Below are 23,506 nucleotides of genomic sequence, written 5' to 3' on the forward strand. Positions count from 1 at the left end.
TGGTGCCTCACTTGACTGCAGCAGGAAAGTTGAGTAAGAGGTATAGACTGTAGAAAATATGGACGTAATCGCCTGGCATTGGTTTGCAAACTGCTGTTGTGAAGCGTTTCAGTGTAGTGACCATCACCATCTTGAATTTGGCCGTCGCCATGTTTGATAATCTGACCCGGAAGTGCCCACATTTGGACGAGGGGGTGTAGCTGACCATAGCACTAACTGCTAGCGTGGTTAGCATTTACAATCTATGGTTAACAGTGATAATGCTAATGCTAATTTCCTCACCAGAAAAACTGATCATCTGAGTTATTGATGGGTCTTTTATTACAACCAAATGCTGAACAAGACTTTTTTTACGCGACCCCAATGTTACAATTAACAAACTACTTAGCCATGTTACTAAAGAAGCATGTGTTGTTTCTGTGAGGAGAAATCTCAATTGCAGTAGCTTCAGATGTGAATTGGTGTAGTAAGGATTTTTAGGGACTTTCCTGTCTATCATGTGTTGATGGCTTTTTTCATGAAATCATCATATGCTAAACATTTGCAAATATGACTGATGTTAAATGATAGTAGAGTTACCTATTGTGCCAGGTTGTGACTGAGAGACTGCATTGCATATCATTGCCTGTCCGATGTTTTGTGTGTGTAAATCTTAATTTGAGATGTAGATTCAGTTTTGTTTCTGTCTTGACAGTCGTGTAAGTTGTGAGAATATGAGTTGGCTAATTTCCATGTATTGGGTGATCAAATGTGTGATCAGGATAGCACTTTGTTGATCATGTGTTTGAGGGGAAAGTTATTGGTTTGAGAAACAAAACCTTTTATTTAGCTACAGATGTGGATCAGTGTATTGTGGACGTTAACAGAGTTCTGATCCTTTCAATAACTTAGCTTTTTTCTAACATATTATAGAAAATAAATAGAAAGTATTGACACACACATTTACTGATTTTACACACATACATGTTCTAGTGCTCAATAAGTAGCAAGTACAAGAACACACTCACTTGAATAAATGAATTATGTCTTAAAAGTTGAACCTGTGGCAGCACGGTGGTGCAGTGGTCAGCACTGTCGCCTCACAGCAAGAAGGTTCTGGGTTTGAGTCCTGGCTCAGGTGTGGGATCTTTCTGTGTGGAGTCTGCATGTTCTCCCTGTGCCTGTGTGGGTTCTCTCTGGGTACTCTGGCTTCCTCCGACAGTCCAAAGACATGGAAATGGGGACTAGGCTGACTGATACTCTAAATTGACCGTAGGTGTGTCTGAGTGTCAATGGTTGTCAATCTCTATGTGTTGGCCCTGCGATGGACTGGCAACCTGTCCAGGGTGAACCCCGCCTCACGCCCAACAACCTCTGGAATAGGCTCCAGCCCCCCTGTGAACCTTAACAGGATAAGCAGAAGAAAATGGATGAACCTGTGCTGGGTGATATAATCATGTGTTGCAGCAGTTTGTAATTGTAGATGTGTTAGTCTCCATCTGCCACCTGATAACTGTTGGTCTCTTTTGCAACTTTTAATGTATCTTTCTGGATGTTTCAATTCATGTTTCCTTTATTCCAGTAATGACATGTTGCTATAAACATAAGAGAAAGGAAATTATTTTTATTTAACGACTGAGCTCTAATGTATTTGAAATTTGTTGTATTTTTCAGTAACATTTACTACATGAACTTCACTCTCAGTAGATTTAATATGAATTCTTCCTGTTTGTGTGCATGAACTATGAGCACATCTTTTCTGGCACCCCAGGGCACAGACTCTTCATTCTGCATGCCTGATCTGCCAAACAGAAAACTGTAAAAAAAAAAAAAAATTGGTTGTTGTCATTTCTCCATGCTCCCACCTCCCCTTTCTGTCCCCACGATCTTATGTTTTCTCTCTCTATCCCTTTAAAACTCTACAGTTTCAAGGTTTCAGCAGGGGACATAGATCTGTCCCCCTGTTTGCATTGTAAATCTGTCTGTACAACCATTTTAGTTTACAAAGTAGTTTGCTTATCTTTGCGATTGAAACTCTGGTCATTGTTTTTCTCCAAGTAATGTCCTGGTTGAAGATGCTATTGTAATGGAACATCCCCAACCTTCCTAACCTTCAAGAAGGATTTTGAGATAAAAGTCCACATGTATTTTTGTGTTCCACCAAAGTAGTTCATATTAACTGTAGTTTTGAGTATTTTATGACTGAATCAGTAGATGTATCAAAAGATAAATGTAATCCATTTAGATTCAGTTTGTCAGCAGAAACACAATTCAGGCCTGCAACTTTATTGTTTTTCCTACATGTACAAGTCAAACATTTTGCTAAATTTTTGTCTTGAATAACTTTTTTAAAACCACATTTATAACAGAATTTATAAATAAATGTACTGAGAACAAATTTAAGTTGTTGAATAAAATCACCAAAACATTCACATGTACAAAACACCAATGACAAATAAACTGCCATGTTCACCACAAATGTTGTCTGTCATTTATTGTCAATAATATGGTGTTCATCATTGAGTGTTTATATATACAAAACAAACAAAACTTCACAACGAAATTCCCTACATATACATGTGTTTTTTTTTAATGTAATATATGGCCAAAGCCATGGGATTTATGAGGATATTTCATTTTAGAGTACTTTGAAATCCTCATCAAACTGACAGGGAAAAGGAGGGAAGGGGGTGGGGGAGTAAAGTCAGAGCTGTCAGCCCAGGTCTGAAAACATATTCGTGCCTGTGACAGAAGCTCTTCAGCTGCGCTGCACCCTGACGCGCGCTTGGGTGCAAAGGCCTGTTCAACGCTGCTTACAGCTTTAATTCATTCTGTTTCTGCCCTTCTGTCAGGTGTGCAAGAAAAAAGGCACAAATGAGGCTATGGATCAATGAACAAAAAAGATGATCATTCAAGTGAAGGTAAGTAAGCCTTGACTAATCAGGTCAGACTCTGTAAATTATTAGTTGAAGAGACACCTACTCAACAGACAGAATTAATTCTTGATCTGATGCTTCTCAATTTTTTTTAAAAATATGAACAGGCTATAACCCTTTTCCAGGTTATTATTAAGATAGGATAAGATAAGGTAACCCTTTAATCATCCCATAGTGGGGAAATTGGCAGTTGGAAATCAGACCTTTCTTTTTAAAATGAAACACACCATTTCACTGAAGTTAAAAGCATGATTTTATTTCTAAATAGGCTACAAGTCAAATGGCAAAAACAGCAAAAAATCTTTTTCACCTCTTTTGATACATTTTGAACCCCTGAGCACCACAATCCAGCATTCCCATAATGCACTGGATTCATCCAAGATGAACAAATGGAAATAAAAGAAACATTTAAAGCTTCATACATAGCTAATAATGTCATTATTGTCTAAAATCTACCAGCATAGCATTGCTAAAATACAAAGTAAACAACATTTCATTGGATTTATTTTTTACATAAGTCAGTTCTTTTTGTTGTTGTTTATGTTGTCAGAACTGTCACATTCTCTTTGTTTGCCTGCTCTGCTGTTTGGTTCTACTAAAAAATTATTTGGTCACAGCTTGAAAACTCATTGGTGACAAGAAAGTGAATGATTCCATGCTGCTGCTTCACAGCCAGGAAGTGTCGAGTCATACAGCAGTATTTGCAGGATAAGGAACAGAGTCATAAGGGAAAGACTACACTAGTCCTGGATTACAGAGAAAGAACCTCAAACAGGTTGAACAAGAAGAACCTGGATTGTGGGACAAGAAAATGTTTATCAGTTAACATTCTTGAACAATCTTTGCTCATCATAAAATGCATCTCAACCCTGGAGTTGTTGATGTGTAATAAATGAAATCAGACATGTTCAAAAAAGATGACATTGTGGATATTGTCTATTCAAACAAATGTATAAAATAATTATTGTAGAACCAAAAATGTTGTAGGATTTAATATCCACAACAGAATCTCATTTTGCATCATCTGTAATGGAACCTTTTTCTGTTGAAAACCTCCAAATAATGTTTTTTTTGTTTGTTTACTTTTTACCCTTCTAACATTAAAAAGGTGTTTTAGGATTGTCTTCCATCAGAAGATTTTCATTTTCTTTTAATTCTAAGGTGCTGCATGACAGTGCTTCCTCATCAAGGACTATGATACACTGTCCAACATTCCTCGATCAGTGTCCTTGAATTTAATGACCATCATTAATGGGTAACAGAGATTTATTAACGATCTGGATATCTACCATATGATATTCATTTGGGTTGCGGAGTGGGAGAGTGGAGTGGAGTGGAATTGCGGACTGTCTTTATGTATTCATCCATTACATCGATAGCTCCTGGGTTAATCAATGAAAGATTTTGTGATAGCTGGAAGTTTGATTTATTTCAACTTCAACAAGATGTTTTGATATTGGTGAATGCCTGTGAATTCTAGTTTGCACCTCTGCCACCACTGAGCACACCATTGAGACCTGTAATTCCATTTTTCCAATCTGTCACTTCAAAGTTGGGTTGGGTCTAAACACAAACAAAACTTGGTCAAGGTTTGGTTAAAATTTCAGTCTTGGTTAAAAAAAGATGGGGGACAAATATTATTGTGGAGACAGGAAATGAACAGATAGAAACTCTGTCCAGAGAGTTTTGCATTACTGTCTTTGCTTTTATTTCTAAAAGGCAATCATAACAATCTGTGAGGGATGGAGTCAAATCGGTCTTATTATTAAATATACACAGAAGTATTCACAATTATGTTTTGTATTTTTTTAAAGTTACAGCATAAACATATTTTTCAATGCACACAAACATATTTATCAATGTACAAAAGAGAAAAGGGGAATTATCCATAGACACTCATGCCCATACCCCTACAAAATAATCTACCAGATTTAATCAAAATATCAAGTATGTTTTATGATATGAAATTATTTTAAGTATATATATCAGTTGTTATTTATATATATTTGAAAATGACTTGGAAATAATTTGTGAACCCTATTTCTTTATATGTGGACTTTTATCTGTATAGATTCAAATTTTTGTGTAAATTGAAAATATTTTTGTAGAGAAATTTATTTTAAAAAAAACATCCAGATATACATTTATAATAATTCTGTGTGTATAATCAATATGAAAGGATCTGACTCCATATAAGAGGTCCTTAATTTACATATCAGCTGACCAATAGCCAAAAGTTTGAAATACACTTTGGTTTTGGTGGATGTTTCTATATTAGGATTTATGCCAACAAAACCTCGAGATCAAGATGGTCTCTATCAAAACTGTTTATATTTTCTACTCAAGATTTAATCAAAAGAGTTTTATTTCCATTCAAGGCTGCCCTCACATCACCTATGAGAGTATAACCACAATGTCTACTTCCACAATACCAAAAACTTAAAATGCCTTCACCCACATTCCAACTCTATGAGTGGGTGATAAATATGGATGTATTCTTGTAAAACAGATAACCATAAAGTAATGTGAGGTCGAAGATGTGATCAAAAGAAACACAACTGTTGTGAGAACACAGAATTTTTCCAGATTACGGAGGTCTGTTCAACTGAGTTGATTTTCATAAAGATTTGCTTGTACTGTTTCACTGTTAAATGATTCAAAAGCAGATTCATATGAAAGAATATTATATTTCTTTGGACCTTTGCTGCATCAATCTGTAAAATTGTCTGATTACTAAAAAAACATCTGAATTAAACACGAGAATTATTAACATAACCTTCAACAGCTCAACAGTGGCTGAAGATTTACCTGCACGATTGTGTTTCAACATCAACATCTACATGTACAGTCACACAATATATTATTAGCTTCATCATTAATAATCAGCCCGGAGAGATACACTGTCATCAGGAAATGGATACAGTATAACATTTTGCTAAAACCATCACCTGCGAACAATCTGCATGAAAAATCCTGCACACTTTGGAAGACAGCACCTCTCATGAAAGCACATGAATACATGTTTTTGAGCTCTTTAAGATTGTGAACTAGAAAATGTTTGTCATCCATATCACATGTTCTACCAGGCCAATAGTTTGGTACCCCGCTAAGGAAATTAGAGTTCACCAAGAAACATTTCCCTCCCTCCATATCAAGTAATGCTCCACATGTATGACACACAAGAGGCTTTCAACTAACTGTAACAGTAAACTCATTCACATCTATATTGGATGTTCTTGGCATATGCACTCAATGTATAGCAAGAATATCATGTAAGGAGGTAGGCTTGGACACTGAAAGGGACCCCAAAACACATTTGCTCACTTCTCATTTGCAACTGTTATTGCAAGTTTCAAACTGTAAATAGTGGCAAGATGAGTCAAAATAATTTTACTTAAGGGTTGACAGAGGCCCCAGAAAAAAAGTAAGGGAAAAATTGGGTTATAAAACATAATGTTGTCCTTTCCCAACTAACTGTTGCCAGGTTTTGAACCGGTGCTGTTAAGAGATTTCCTGAACCTTGGTTCTGTTTACCAAATCGGCCTGTCTTCTCACTTGTTTGGGCTCAAATCACTGAGTCACTGATGAAGGTTGTTGCACAATGAAACTCACACACCTGTGCAGAGCTATATCACCTGTAGGGGTCAGAAAACAGGTGCGTAAAATATAAATTCAGTTGCCTATATACAAACTAGATAAACGAGATACACAACCGGAACCAAATAAAAAAAAGTAACTAAAAACATGTGACACATGGAGGATGCAATGCTGCTGTGTGGGCCTGTGTTCAGCACTTGTGCACATCACCATGGTATATGACCACAAGGAGAGAGAAAAGGGAGACAGGGAAATTCTGATTTGGGGGTCCAAAAAATGAACTGATGGTGAGAATGTTTGAGCATGGTTCAAAATTAGGTTTATGGTTCAAAATAAGGGCTTGAAATCCATTTCCTCTCCTGGCCTCACAGTGGTTGGAGAAGTTACTCTAACCCTCTCATTGATGAGATTGTGGCTTTACACTGGAGTTCACTGATGGCCTGCTGTATCACATACATATGCAAAAGCATGCCTCGTACATCTGTATTAGACACTGAGGAACGTGAGAAATGCAGTTCTGATACTTCAAAGAATTTGTCCCAAAATCAAATCTCAATCAGTGTAAGCATTATGTATCAATGTGTAAAATGCTCATGAATTGAAAACTAAAAAATGTATTGAAACAGAGATCTTATCTCAATTTCAATAATACTGCCACATAAATATTAGAGCTATACTAAAATTTAAACTTGACTTGTGAAATAACTGAAACCAGTTTTCTGCTACAGGTGGGTCTTCTCAACCAGCCTGCATCTCAAAGTCTTGCAAATTGAATATTTGATGTACAATAATGGGTTGCACACTGGCCTCTGTATGCATCTGTCTTTTATTTTGATATTTGTCCTCCACAGTCACTTAAACATTTTGAAAGTAGACAATTTAACCAACAAATTTTTATGGTATGGAGCATATAGTTACTCTTGTCTCTTGTATCAAGTAAGAAAATCTCTCCTTCTATAGGGGAGAATAGCATGTTTTGATATATTTCTGGAAGTTAATCATTTTGGAATTTATGAGAAAATCTTAAACCCTGTGACCAATTGATGCTGCCATCAGCAGACCCTAAAGGATAGGACAAACATGATATTTAAAGATGACATTAATTGGTACAATATGCTGTTTTCCATATGCCCATTTTTTTTTCCACGCAGATTTTAGCAGGTTTGACGAGTGTCCCTATACTGCATTCAATAAAAGACTGTTCTGTTGCGCCGGCACAACATCAAATGTAAAAAGACATCTGAACATGTTGCTTAATTCTCTATAAAATTCCATCTTTTAACTATTACATGGATATGAAACATCATGGATACACTGGCAATTAAGGTGGTGGACATGTTTGTTGGCACAGTCTATAACAAATGAGGTAGATGTGTGTCAAAATATTCCCTTCTTTGGTATAATCATACAAAATATGAAAACAAAATCCAGTGATCTGTTGAGGATTTTCAATGAATGTACGATAAAAATAAATGAAATTTATGAGGTATATCTTGTATTTGTACTACTATGATTATATACACTTAGATTGGTGAGGTATCAACATTCAAGAAAACTCTTACAATAGGCTTGCACGTGGTGAGTTGAATGCAAAATGTGCAGGATCAATTAAAAAAACAATAAATAAGATCTGCCATTAAATGCCCTAACAGACTTAATACAATTCCATTTATCTTTTTTAACTCCCACGTCCCTTCAAAATAATTAACATACTTGATAAGAAACAAACATAGAAGAAAGAAAAGAGTGAAAAAGAGAAAAGAAAGAGATCTTTGATGTTAGATACAAGTGCATTACTACAAAAAAGAAACCTGGATTCTATTCACAATATAAAACTGTGACTGTGTAACTGATGATTCTTTACTACATGTCTTTGTACAACCTGCTGTCACGTCTTTCACCAACTGCCTCCAGGCTGAAGTGCTCTTCCTTTTCCTGTCATCATTTCTCTCAGAAGTCAACACCGTACATGTGGAGACTCTCTTAATTGTTTGCTTCTCCAGGCTTCTCTAGGTCATTTGGCCAACAGTATTACATCTGATTTGTGCTTCCGTCTTAAGTTAACCAGCATCATCGCTGGTGTCTTGTCAGTAGCTTTTCTAGTTTAAGTCAGTGTGCGTTGTAGAAGATTGAACAATGCAATTTCATGTGCTGCATTTCTACCACACTTGGCCTCAGCAGCTTTGTAAGACCACATCCACAGCAGAGGAGCAATGATGTTGATGAGAGCACTGGAACTGTGCAATCCTTCAGTGTCTCTCTTTACTGTGTGGAGGGCCACAGAGGACATATAGATGTCCATATATCTATATTTATGTGAATAAGGGTTGAAAAAATATTAGTAACAACTCCCACAATTGCCAGCCTTGAAAATGACCAATAAAGCATTAAAAATCTCTTTAACAGATTCAATAAACAGTCAAAATATCCTCATGATGGAAGGCTTCAGTGCAGTGTTGTTGGATTATACTGCTTTGGTTTGATCTAGGTGTAGGGCTACTTACTAACTCCTCAAATAATTATAAGAGTGAAAAAGAAAAAAAAAAGTGCTTGCTGAGCAATTTTACCTCAAACAAATGTTCAGGATTTTTTTTTGCAACACCATATACATGTAGAAAAAATTGGTGGTTTAAAAAATAAACCTCTCATCTGAAATCTCTGATTCTGTTTGAGCACATAAATATAATATGTTTACCTATATGAAATTTGTCAGCATCTTGCTTTTACACTTTTATTCATCATATAATAACACACAGGGCTCAGTCATAAACTGGGCAGAGCGGCAATTCCCCTGGAACCAAGATCTTAAGGGCCTGTGCTAAATTTTTTTGTGAATAGTTGAAATGTATTTGATTGTATACTGAAAAACATGCACATCTTTCCACAAATTTCATATCACCACAAGCAGACACAGTGAACTGTTCCTAAGATCGAATACAGGCGGGTCAGGTGTGGGCCACCTGACAAGTTGATAGCATCTTGATATTTATTATTCTATTAGTAACATTCCATCTGACCCTGGAACAGTGTTTGTTAAGAGAGGATAGAGCAAAGTGTTCACTGGATGATTTGCTTAATTCGTCTACTTACTAGTGTTGGGCTTGTGTTGTGATTCATTAGTTGTCCAATGGGACATCTAGCATTTTGTCACCCGTCTCTGATTAATACATTACAGTTGTACTAAGTCTATTTGTGTTCTTGCAATATTTGTCAGGTTTGATCGTTAGTGCTTAAGCTCACTTTAAATGCTGGAACCAGCAGACATCTGTTTTCTTCTTTGGTGTCAGTTGAAAGCAGTGCATTTCTGAGGTGTGTTATAAAGCCTACAAAAAGTTGGACTTTGGTTCCTAGCTGTAGGCGAGCTGTTCATTCATCTCATCACTGGACATTTTCTTGTGCTTTTTTGTGTCTTTGTATGCCTTCCTCTGGGTTGTACTTTAAATTGATGGGCTCATCAACACTGACAGATGTCTCTGAGAAAATGAAAGACAACAGTAATATACAAGGGTTGAATGTTCTCGAAACACACTGCCAATTTGGAGCAGGAGGAGACGGAGTAATGTGGACATGCAGATGTCCTGCTAAGTACTTTAGGCTGTAAATACAAATTAGTCTGTTGTAAATTGACCTACAAGAATTGTGACTGAGAGGATGAAGAGAGAGCCACCTTAAAAACAGCAAGATGCAATCTGATGATCAAATCGCCAATAAGTTGGTATAGATGAAAAGAGTGTACATCTGCTCACTGGTGGAGAGATGGGATGAAGAGGAGGTGAGGAGGGGACGGGAAACTCAGGGAGAGGAGTTTTTGTGTCCGTGCAGTGAGGAGGAGGATGATGATGAAGAGGAGGAGCAGGATGGCTGTAATTGCATGGGGCTGGTCTTTCCCTGAGTCTGACAGTGGCTGTGTTTCCCACGGTGTCCTGCCATTCCTGCTATGGCCGACTGGCGAGCAAACAGGATGCCTGAGGAGCAAATATCACAGTCATAGTCAGTCTCAAACACCAAACTGTCCTGTCATCATTCTTACCATATCATTGCTTATTCAATTTTAATCTCTTTATTTTAGCCTATTTAGGCTTTTTCATAACGCTCATATCCTATGAAAGAACAAATCTGAATTAAGTCAGCATAATGAATATGACTTAATTTGATTATTCACTGTACATCTGATTAAATTTCATATTCTACTCTGTGAAATCTTGATGAGTGTGTTAACCAATTCCTTTATTTGTAAACTGTCAGCAACCACAGATGTACTAACAGCTGATTTTTAATTCATGTTTAGTGAATTGTACATTTGGATTTACTATAAAGTTGCTCTTTGAACACTACACCCTGCTTGCAAGTTTGTACATCATTGTAAAGAAAAAAAAAATCACCAAAATTACAACAATTATTATGGCCAGAAGCTTAAAAAAAAACCCCAAACCCTCACATTTTCAGCATTCTGGCTGACCTGAAAGAATCATATGTGATGTATGCTAACATCAGAGATTGAAGTCATGGAATTGTCTTATAGTGTTTACACCAACCAGAATCTCTACTTGCAAAATTCTGCATTGCCATCACTCAGTTGAAATTGAAGCCAACAGTAATGTGACAAAAATTGTACCCAAATTCAGCACAACTGCAAGATGTGAAAATGCCTTGTTTGTAAAGTTATGAAGATGAAATCTTTCTCTTTGTGTCATTATGTATTTTTCTCATATTGGTAATGTTTATCAGAAATTCAAGATGTTTGTCAGAATGTTACGATTTATTGCATCATAACTACATTATGCATCACAAAATACATGTACTTCTTGATTGTGCACTTGTAGCTTGAATTGGCATCTTCATCAATGTTCTACTGCTTATCCTGTTAAGGGTTGCAGTCTATTGCAGGGTTAACCATTCGCTCTCACAGCCACGCCTACTATCAGTTTAGAGTATCCGATTAGCCTTGTCCCCTCTTGCATATCTTTGGACTGTGGGAGGAAGCTGGAGTACCTGGAGAGAACCCACACAGGCACGGGGGGAACATGCAAACTCCAGACAGAAAGACCCAGTGCTTGAGCTGGGGCTTCGGACCCAGAACCCTCTTGATGTGAGGCAACAGTGCTAACCACTGCACCACCGTGCTAGATTGGCATCCCACTGGTACTTAATTTAAGAGTTTTTATGAACCAGCAGTCACCCTGTATCATCTAGATTAATGTTAGTCAAATCTTTTCTTTCTCCTCCTAAGCAGACTTCAACATAGTTACAAGTGAGTGTGTGGCTTAATGAACTGGATCAAATCATCTTCAGCTGCTGAAGTAAGCTCAGATGTGAAGTGACAGCCACAAGGCTTACACCCTAACATGAAATGTATTTGTTAAAGCAGAGAACCAGTAATTACCTCAACACACAAGCTACCTCAGTTTGCACACTTATACGTACACACAAGGCAGGCACATAAGACAATAAGCCTCATCGACCTTGGATCCACAGGCCCAGTTTTAAGATATTTAACTTTTTTAACTCTATTGGACTGCCACTTCATTACGATGGATTTTATAGCAAAGACATCAAATTGCGTAGAGGACTGAGCACCAGGGTGCTGCTATAACTTATTGAATTTCCTGCCTGCAATTACATCAGCAAACGGCCCCTCTATTTACCTGTGTAGACAACTCCATTTATTTCTATTGACATGTTGATGCTGCTAATGCCGTTGGTAGACAGGTTCAATGCGGTCTCTTGTCTATCATCTGTCAAGAGAGGAGGCAGAGAACGAGAGAGAGAAAAACTCAATATGAGCATTTAGAAAGGGAACAGAAGGAGCAAGAGCAGCGCCCCGGCAGAGTATTGGTGATAATTCAAAGAGTGACAGGATAAGGAGAGCTTTATTAAGGAGTTCTGGAGAGAAAGAACTGTCAGAAGATGTTACAGCCATTTGTACATGCCAGTTGTAGATGAATCCTATCACAGTACACAGTTGGAGAGCAGGCTTGAATAAAGTGTCTGGCTCCGAATAACAGAAAAGAAAACGACGACGCACAAAGGGATTTCAGTGTGCTGCTGTGGTATCAAACCAAGAGTAAACACACATTTATCATAAGTGCATCTGGGTGGAGAAAAATAATAGCGCTTGGGTATAATCTTTAAATGACAGTATTTTATATGTGAAGATCACAGCCAGACGACCAGCCTGGGAATTAACCTGAAAAAGATTCTGACTCGTTATTCCATCATGAATCAAGAGCAGAGCCTGCAATTATGACTAATATGAGGGAAGCAGTGATGCAGACAGAAATTATATCACTTCAGCAGATAGGTCCCTTATTCTTCCTTTAGCCTGTATCATTAAGTCATACGTGACTTATGACTTGTCATAAGCCCTGACTCGCTAGGTGAGAATTCTTACTCGTGACAAGTTGGATTCTGCCTGCGGTAAAGTAGAATCTTTCCTCATAATATCTGTGGAGCTGGCCTCAAATTATATATGTTATCTGGTTAAGAATGTGTACATTAGTGATTCAAACAGTGTCATTAAAAAGATCTAAGCGAATTTTGGAACACCACCATCAGATATGAGGCAATCTTTATTGGTGACAAAGCTCTGCCAAGATATCTACAATGAAATACAGTATCAAATGTATCCCAATACTGGGCAACAAAAAAACAAATGTTGTGGTAAGGTTAGATTTATTTTTGACTTTTATAAAGAAGGTCCCCTTCGTGTCAAAAAATGTTTTTTTGAAGTAATGCTTTCAATAAAATGGGAAATTGAAGACAAATGTTTGATATCATTTGTACATAATTTAATCTTATCAACAAGAGAAGCCTATTAGAAAAGGTGAAGATAAAACTTGAAAAAATTATAATAAATGGGAGACTATATTAGTATCAAAATCTTGGGATATGGAGGTATGGAGGTATGATTGTCTTAAAATATCCATAAAATAAGATTATCTCTTACCTGAAATGAGGTAGAGTATTTGGTTGCTGTGTTTTAATGAGATATATTGAAAGTGTATGTATGTGTGTGTGTATATATATATATATAGCGTTTATGTTTTGCGTATGATTTTAACTGCTTACATGTGATAAAAGTTATGTGGTGAGGTTAAAAGTAATTTTTGGGGTTCTTTAAAGAGGGCCATCTTCATCACATTAAATTATTTTTTTCAGTGATGATTTCAATAAATTGAGAAATTGAAGAAAATGTTTGATATCATTTTTATATAATTTTATCTTATCAGAAATATTCAGTAACATATAAATAATTACTCATCATTGTGAAGAAGCATATGAGAAAAAGAGTTTTGCTGAAATTGTGAAAATGCTCCCAAATGTTTTCACATTTGAAAAGTAACAGAAAAAATTACCCTGGCAGAACCTTTTATTTATAAGGAGCTGAATGAGGAAACTCTAGAGAACACAGAAATAACATAAATTAATAATAACAACATAATAATATATAACATAATAATATATAACATAATAATAACATCCAACCTCCTTGAGGATCTCACCTCTGTTGTTGAGTTTGATGCTGAGGGGCAGCTGGGTGGCCATTGCCAGCAGGTTCTGCTGAAGTGCATGCTGCATGATCCTCTGCTGCTCCTCTGCTACCATCATCATCTTCTTCTCTGGTGGTTCACTGCTTTCCAGCTTCTCCCTGAGCTGTTCCAGAGCCACTGCCTGGACAGCAGCAGCAGCTTGTGCAGCAGCTGCAGCCTGGGCTGCAGTTGCTGCCTGAGCTGCCACAGCTGCTGCATGATGACCACTGGGAGACATGGGGAGGGCCACCCGACCGGGCAGGCAGCTGGCCATCATCGGTTCCTCTGGAGAGAAAGGAAGGCCATCTGTTCCTAAACCCACCTGCATGCTTGTTGACATGAATGTGAATACAATCTAATGTATGCATGAGTCCTGGTCATGTCCGTAAATTAAATAGACAGTCTGGGCTACTCGCCATATATGTGACATATTTTCACATTTGGAATTTTAATTTACCTGGATTCGTCATTGTCTTGCATTACTAAAAACGATACTAATCTATTGTACTTCCAAGGAGGAGAAGCTTTTGTGTGTAAAATGATGGCTCTCACTTTGCACATGCTCAGTTGAATAAGCTTGTTACTTACCACAAAGCAACTGAAACTGATAGTTACAAGGAAATGTGTATTTGCTTTTCTTTCTTTTAGTGACTTTGTTATCATATGTTTTTATTTATCATTATTTTTTGTTATAATTATAATCATTCTTATGTCATTCTCAAGTAAAAATGACTTACAGCTTTGCTACACCAGGATGATTGCAGGATGATTGAACTTATTTTTTGAGGGGGCTTATAATTCAAAAGTTTATGTCAAATGTAAAATATGTTGAAGTGTGAGAAAAAACCTCATGCTTCAAACCATCCCCAACATAAGGTTTCCAGCTGTTTTTGGACTTTCTTTATAAGGTTATCTGCTCGAAGCACATTGGGTGCAGCTTGAATTCTGTCACCTGTCTGCTGTTTGTTTTTTGCTTGACATATTGTTCTGGAGGATTTAGTGTTAAATGTTATTATACTGTTATCAATAAATCCATGTAAGAGGTGCAACCTGGACAGATCACCAGTCAATGAATACATTTTTGAAGGCGTTATTCTTACAAAACAATATTCATGTCCCTCATCAAAACCATGTAAGGCCCTGTCTATGGCACACTACACAGATCATTAAGTTACTTCTTTTCCGTGAGGACCTGTAATTGAAGAGCTCCCATGCTATTTTGGGTTAGCATATCAAGGAAATTGGTGGTGCTGATATGAGGAAGTCCTGCAAGATGTTTCCTCTTAAGGTAGAATGCACATACTCTCTACTAGTTGCATGAGTATGAATACATGGAAATGGGGCAGCTGTTGTGAAATCATTTTTTGACATGCAACAACACAAACTTCTGCTTAAGTAGCGGTGTGATCATGCAACAACTTCTCAAAAACATGTCATCAGAGTAAAATATAGTATCCAATTTTTTTTTTCCTTTTACAAAGTATTCATGAAGGAGGAAATGAATCATCCCTGATGTTATTTGCTTGAACTGTAATAAACCACTAACATTTGCATTTCATTGTCTTGTTTAAGGTTGTCCTAGGTTGCATCCTGTGAGACAGAGTATATTGGTTGCATTTCTTTGTAACAATAGTTACAGAAAAAGAATATGCTTTTTGGAATCTCCCCAAATGATTGCATCATGCCCAGACTTCACTTATAGATTCCACTGAGACTCATAGCGATTAGGCAACAGTAACCTATTTTATAAAATGAATTGAGGCTACCTGCAGTTGTGATAGGGAGTGAATATTTGACACTTTGTGCTGTTGTCTTGTTGTATCCTGATGTTTTATATCTTGTATCTTACCCTTCTTGATTGCAGGCACCTGGGAGATATGGCCACTGTTGTGAGCGGGCATCGGTATATGGGACATCTGAATCTTTGGTGATGTCAGGAGGGTGGGGGTGCCCACAGGAGAGTAGTTGAATATGGCGGAACCATAACTCTGACGACGGCCTTCCCGCCGATTGCTGTCAATAGCTGCCTGAAGCTCACCAGGGGAGCTCAGTCCCCGCTTTTCACATTCATATGGGTAGAGGTACTTCATGTACCTGAAGGAAGGAAGATGAAGACCTCACATATTAATTTGAGTGTGTAGATCATCCTGTCAACTAATCAATTTATGTAGGGAGAGTGGGATTAAAATCATCATGTGTACCTTTTGGTTTCATGCATCAAGTGCAGTTTCCATATGAAAGTCAATGCTCTTTTCTCAAATAAATCCTATGTCCACAATATCATCAGCTTAACCTTATACTTTATCACCCTTTAGACAAACAGAGACAGTCTACCATGTCATTCTTGACAGCTGCAATCTGTATATGGTTGTATTGATTGCCTATGACAACAACACAGCCATACATGACTAAACAAATGCTGTAGATGTGTTCCCTATGAATTGGAAGACAAAAGGTAGACTTGGCAATGACAGCTGTGTAAATTCAATATAAAAACAAATATTAATGTTAATCAGCAGTGGTGTAAAATTTCCAAAGCAACTTCAACCAATGTCTGAGTTGTTTCTGTTACCAGGATAATGCACATTGGCTGGTGGCATTGTCTAAATGTATCAAACAGAACTGTATTGTTTATAATGTATACAGTGGACTGGAACACAGTTGAATATATATGCTGTGTCTGGACATTTTCACACATTCGTTATATTTATGGCTAAATGACTACCTGTCTAAAATGGTCTCATATTTACTGGCGCTTTCAACAACACAGCAAATAATGAGCTATAAAAAATCAATGTTACTTAAAATGATCTTTTATCTACAATCTGAAGTGACACTTTTCAAGACTGTCTAATAATGTATCTGTCATGGAAGTTAACATGGAAATGCAGTCTTGAAGAGACATTCAGGAGTGGTCTCAAATGTTGCCAGTGTTGTCAATTGCACAAATCTCGCAGGTCCATGTGACACTGCAAGCATCCCACAGTAATCGGCCACAATGAAAATTAATATGATGTCCTGAAAAACGTTTGTCGCTGTTCATCTTTACCACTAAGTCTACCATCAATCTGTTAGCCTAACCCTTGAAACTTTAATTGATCCCCCAAGATAAACAGCATTGGTCTCCAGCAATATTCTTTAGGTATCATATATTAATATTGAAGATATTTGGGGTTTCATATAGCCACACCTTGTTGCTCTTCACACCTTCTCCATAAGATTATTGCACTCCTTTTGTTGGTTGTCCTTTTGCCACATTCATTAAAACAACATTAAAACATCATAACCCTAACTTTTTACATTATTGATATGTGTCATGCTATGAATCGGAGCTAACATGGCTTAACACTCATCCATGGGTTCGGATACTGCCAGGAATTAATTATCATTAAGCTCAAGCAAGACTTTTTTCCCCCTCAACTCCAAAGAAAATTGACCATTGGGAGATACAATTTTAAAAAAAGTAAACTCTCAGAAAGACCATCCATCGACATCTTCCGCTTCTTCCTTACTAGTAAGAGTTGGAGGGGAGCTGGAGCCTATCCCAGCATCTACAGGCGAGAGGTGGGGTTCACCCTGGACAGGTCGCCAGTCACTCGCAGGGCCAACACACAGAGACGAACAACCATTCACACTCACATTCATACCTACAGTCAATTTAGAGAATCCAATCAGCCTAGTCCCCAAATTGCATGTCTTAGGACTGTGGGAGGAAGCAGACTCAACAAAGAAAGAGCCTGCGCCTGAGCCGGGACTCGAACCCGGAACCTTCTTGCTGTGAGGCCACAGTACTAACCACTGCACCACCGTGCAGCCTCTCAGACAGACATGTATAATAAATCACATTTCCTACTTTTCAGGTAAGACAGCTTATGTCTGACGAATGACACCAAGACCTGTGTTCAAATACAGAGCCATTTAGAATACTCTCATTACCATGAATCTCAGCGGGGATATTCAGTGGAAAATCAAATTTTAGCAAAGTAAAGATGACTGTGGTTTGCACTTTTCTGCATGGCTGTCATCAAACATTAAGATCACATATATGCATTTAAAGAAACAAAAGGATCAGCCTGGTTGTTTACAATAAAAACTAAAATGTACACACACAAGGGTCACCAGCAACTGTTCTGGTGGTTGGTTCCTGAGTCAGTACAGGTTATCAGTCATCCAGGGTTATCATTCTGCTTGTACTCACTGTGTTCGGAGAGTGAAAGCTGCACTGGTTATGGAGGTAGGGAGGTTAAGGCCTTTGGTGATCTCACGCCATATTTTCTTATTGATGACTTCCACTAAGCCGCCTTTTTCGGTGACGAGCTTGTAGAGCATGTAGAGATCCAACACCTGCTTGGCCATGATAGGAATCCGATTCACTGGAGTCCCTGCAGAAAGCAAACACAATATCCACAATCAATTCCATTAACTTCGGTTCCTCCCATCAATAGGCTTCTGCACCTTCTTATAAGACCAATTTATCTTGAGCCAGTCAAATGTCTGACAGCTTTGTTAACAGCAGGAAATATAACTTTCAAAAAAGTTTCTAGTGTCTTATCAGCACATCCACTGAAAATGACTTAATTAACTATCAATTTCCTGTGACATGGTGAAGAAATGCAGAACTCTGAATATCCTCACCTTAAAATAATCGCCTAAGTAATTTTTTTTTAAAGTTTTTCAGAAAACACAAAAAAACTGGAGACAGTCACAAAAATTACTTATGCAATTATTTTATGAAGGTGACGAAATTTGAAAGTATGTAGCAATATAATTATTTAGTATAGTATGTAAATAATCAGTATGAAAATAATACATCTGGTTTCATAGTTTAAGCCTTTTAAAATATAATTTGTGGAAAATGAGAGGTCATCTTTTTTTAAATGACTGCCAACCTGGACCCTTATTAGCAAAATAAAGGGGCTAAGATAATAATTTGTATTTGCAATTTTATGTTAGGCAATAAAGAGAGAACTGCTCTTTGTGAAGATTACAAAGTGGTTGACCCTGAGATAATTAACCTGCATTTTGCTGATAGAGTTCCATTGTGCCCATCGGATTTACCATAATAGGGATCAATAGCTGCAGAAATATAGTGCAAACAACAGCAATGGGGCCTATACAGTGAGGGGGGAGGAGAGCTTTGAAGTATCGTCTGAGGTGGTAAAACCACATCAATTAAGGTCAGTAATTACGGCTTCATTTTGCGGTGCTGGCATGTGAACGAATGAGACACTATTAAAGCAAAGGATTGATGTTCCCCTCTCCTCAGAAGACAATAGCAGCTCTATGTCTGAGGCTACAGCACATGCACACAGGAGAAAGTGAACAAGTGGCTTGGTTTAGACAGAAAATGGCTTCAGCGGGTAATGAATAAACTTACCCAGGGAAGAGTTAAGTAAAATTCTGTAATGAATGAAAGTGCAATTTGAAGGCAACGGAACAAATCTGCTCTTATGTGAAATATTTATGGGCCATTATGTCATGGCATGAAAAAAGTGTAGACAGAGTGGACCCACACACCCCTGACCAGAACCTTCAACACACACACACACACACACACACACACGCACGCACGCACGCACGCACGCACGCACGCACGCACACACACACACACACACACACACACACACACACACACACACACACAGTGCTTCCCAAGTTTATTGGGCCACCAGTCATAAAAATGAGAAAAAAGAAATATTTTAGAAATCATTCAAAAACTTATTTAGAACTAAAAACTTAATTGTTATCTATTTGGCAAGCAACTAACTTACATAACTTGCTTTGGGTAGACTTTTATGCAAAAAAAATTTGAATCTTCAAATTTGTTAAATAGGATTCAAATCCAGACTTTGACTTCGCCAGTGGGTTCCAGTACTCCAGATTTCAGTCTCTTGGTCAAACAGTCTCTGCACAGCTTTGAAGTATGCTTGTAGTTATTGTATTATTGGTATATGAACCCACGGCCAATCAGAGTCAGTCCAGAAGGGATTCCATGATGCACTAAGATGTCATCTTTTGGATTACTTTTAGACAGTTTTGATTATATTTCTTTACAGGGCACTAGCACATCCTGCTTATGTTGATTTGACATTTTACTACTTGATTTGAATGTCATTTTCATAGGGAAGAGTATCACTTATCATTATGATTTAAGTGTGCAATTTATTGTCTAAACCATATCACATGGAACTTGAAATGTCTATACATTTCATGCCTGATATTGAGCATTTGTCACTTAAGGGTTATGTGCTTTACCGAACATCACCCGAGCCCCTCCTGTCCGCCTTTTAGTATATGGGTCCCCTTTGTGCCATGCTGGATTGTGTAATTCTACTTGTGTTGCTGTCTGCATGGTTACAACCCTATCTGTTCTTGTATGCCTGCTCCCATTTTGTGCACTACCACTGACTAACTTCAGTTAGTTACTTTGTCTGAACTTTTCTGCTTTGTCCTGCTTGAGAGTCTTGGTTCTCTTTCAACATTCGTTTTGGTATCTCACTATGGGACACGCCCCCATGCGCTGTCTTCAGAAGCATTTTTTACATTAAGCCAGCACTGACTGGCAGACAAAAGGTGACATCTGCCCCCAGGAGGAGGGACTTCCTCCTACTACAAAAGCCCACCGTCACCTTCTCTCCTCAGTCAAACACCTCTTCTCGCTCCCCCAAGCAACCTCTCAGACTGCGGGTGTAGCTCGACCTAGCTAAACAGTTCATAGAGTGAGCTAACCACTCGGTCGTTGAACGCTACTCATTTTCTGCTCCTGCTGCTCTGGGTCTAGTAGCTGGGCGGTCGCCAAACAACAGCTGCTGCAGCTAGCCGGCATACTAGTTGCCTCGCTTCACTCTTTTAACTGGAGCTGATGAAATTTTTGGCGCCTGAACCTGCCCTCGCCATGGACATGGTCAAGCCACCAGATAAAACCTGCACATGCAGTAGCAAAATTGCCGGAGCAGACACCCATGCAGCTTGTACTGCGTGTTTCGGGCTGCAACATGCCCAGGACACGTAAGCATCTCTGGCTACTTGTGAGCATTGTGCGCAACTCTCCCTGAAGGACACCTGTCCAAGGCAGACCCTGTCATGGAGGTAACCACCCCTCCATCACTGGAGCTGGTTGGGGGCACTCAGGGGGATTCAGCTCAGTTGGGGCGACCAACTTGCCACTGTCTCACCACTGACTGGTCTCGAGGAGCATGAGACCGCCCCTCTGGAGTTCGGTGACATTGCTCATGTAGAGTCTGAATCCGGGGACGAATTCATTCGTTTCGGCTCCGAGTAAGATGACGAGGAGGACTGCGAGCCTTTTCTTCTTCTTCAAAGGACCTTGATCTGCCACAGATCCGCCGTGCAGGCTTCTGGACGAGCCATGGCCCTGATGGTGGTCCAGGAAAGAGCCAGGTGGTTGAACCTATCCAGTCTGTCTCACAAGGAGAAGACTCGACTCCTCGACGTGCCCGTGGACCCCAAAGGCCTATTCGGCCCTGCTGTGGCCACGATGCAAAAACGTTGCGAGGAAAAGAAAAGAGAAGGTGAAGCATTACAGCTGTGTTTGCCCAGACGGATGCCACCTCCTCCATCTACTGCACCCAGGCGCACGTTTGCTCAAGCTGTAGCTTGACCGGCCTACCGCATCCCCAAACATCAACCTCAGCCTCAGCCAAGTGACTGCACCCAAGGGAAAACGGCTGAACTTAAAGGTGCACAGGCTTAGAAACCATTCGCTCCCAACGTGACGCCAGGGAACCAACCTACACCCCCCCCCGTCACTCTGGGCGCAAAGAAAAAGAGGCACACTACCTAGAGCGCAGCCACCGGGGAGGGAGAACAGGCTCAGCCAGACGCCTGCCCCTTGCCTTTCAGGAGATGTTCTGCTCCACGCAGTGTTCTCAGGGGCACGTTCCAAGCCCACCAAAAGGAGCTTAGAGGCTGTTCGGCGCTCCATGTTCACAGCCAGTTAAAGAGGAGGAAAACAGGACCTGCAGAGAGCTCTGTGGAGCCATGACTGCATCCCACAAGCACACGCCAGTGCACAAGCAAACACCAGTGCTTCAAAGTACATGTTCCCTTCTCCTGCAAGAAAAAATTAATAATTTTTTTCTCAGGCGCGCAACCAGGCCATGTGCCAAGGGCACAGCCTCAAAACAAAACCATAAAACACACAAAACTGGCTGGGGAGCGGAACAAGGCTGTTCGGCTGCATATGAGGCCATTAGGTGGAGTTACAGCCCAACCAATGGTACTGCAGCCCTGCCTCGCCCGTCCCGCTCACCTAAGCCCTGCGTTGAGCTGTATACCTGTAGAGTCCGCCCTGCCAGCGCGGCCTGGTGTTACAAAACAAATGATGCTTCGTCCGCTGTTGGCTCAACCGCAGCGGTGGCGAGCATGCTGGGCGTCAGATTGGGTGGTACAGACCGTAACCAAGGGTTACAGACTCCAGATTGCATCACCCCTCTACAACGGCATTCTGCAGTCGCAGGCTCAAGTGGAAAAAGTGTGCATTTTGCAGGAAGAAATCAGAACACTGCAAAACAAAAAGGCCATTCAGCTCGTGCCGCTGGAGCAGAGCCAGAGCGGTTTCTATTCCAGATACTTTCTGGCCCCGCAACGGGGAGAGGTCTGCAGCCAATACTAGATCTGTGGGCACTGAACAAGTACTCGAGGAAGTACAGATTCAGGATGCTGACACACGCAGCTCTGGTCCGCTTTGTGCGTCAGGGACATTGGTTCGTCTCCATAGACTTGAATGACGCTTACTTTCACATCCCTATATATCCCCCTCACAGAGAGTATCTCAGATTCGCCTTCCAGGGGCCGGTATACGAATTTCTGGTGCTCCCATTTGGACTCTCACTCAGTCCGCGGGTGTTTGTAAAATGCACCAAAACTGCTGTGACACCTCTGAGACAGGAGGGCATCCGTTTGGCAACAAACATAGACGACTGGCTCCTCGCAGCACAGTCTCCCAGGGAACTCATGTCACACACCAGGCTGCTCACGTCACACCTGACTGCACTGGGTTTTACAATAAACTGAGAAAAGAGCGTCTTGACCCCAGTTCAGACAATTACATTCATTGGTCTGTCCCTAAACTCAGTGGAGTTCAGGGCTCGTCTCTCAGCGGAGAGGGTGAGACCTTTCCAGGCTTGTCTGGCACTTTTCCGCAGGGGGGCACGGCTGAAGTTCAGACTGTGCCTCAGACTGCTGGGTCTGTTGGCATCAGCTTTGGCTGTTGTCCCATTCGGCCGCTTGCATATGCGTCCGTTTCAGCGTTGGGTGGCATCACTTAATTTGAGCCCGACCCGCCACATTCACTGTCATGTTCTTATCTCAGTGTGTACCCGCGCCACGAGCCAGTGGAGGAGTGCGACATTCCTATTCTCCGGTGTTTCCATGGAAACTGTCCTAACGAGACGGGTGGTTACCGCAGATGCCTCGTTGACAGGTTGGGGGGCTACCCACGAG

The 23,506-nt window shown here is 39.7% G+C and overlaps 1 protein-coding gene across 1 annotated transcript in view; it reads right to left on the minus strand.

Moving 5' to 3' along the window:
• Nucleotides 1–3,167: 3,167 nt before the first annotated feature.
• arid3c (AT rich interactive domain 3C (BRIGHT-like)) overlaps nucleotides 3,168–23,506 on the minus strand; it is an 84,691-nt gene continuing 64,352 nt past the window's right edge. The window contains exons 4-8 of the mRNA XM_086207012.1: nucleotides 18,240–18,423; nucleotides 15,891–16,135; nucleotides 14,015–14,326; nucleotides 12,158–12,247; nucleotides 3,168–10,477 (exon numbers count right to left, since the gene is read on the minus strand). Coding sequence (XP_086063138.1) covers nucleotides 10,305–10,477; nucleotides 12,158–12,247; nucleotides 14,015–14,326; nucleotides 15,891–16,135; nucleotides 18,240–18,423 — 1,004 coding nt within the window. The 3' untranslated portion in view covers nucleotides 3,168–10,304. The remainder of the gene's footprint in view (nucleotides 10,478–12,157; nucleotides 12,248–14,014; nucleotides 14,327–15,890; nucleotides 16,136–18,239; nucleotides 18,424–23,506) is intronic.

Source organism: Aulostomus chinensis, chromosome 6 (assembly GCF_037954235.1).
Source record: "Aulostomus chinensis isolate RoL2024-O1b breed Wild chromosome 6, RoL_Achi_v1.0, whole genome shotgun sequence".
Taxonomy (NCBI): Eukaryota; Metazoa; Chordata; class Actinopteri; order Syngnathiformes; family Aulostomidae; genus Aulostomus; species Aulostomus chinensis.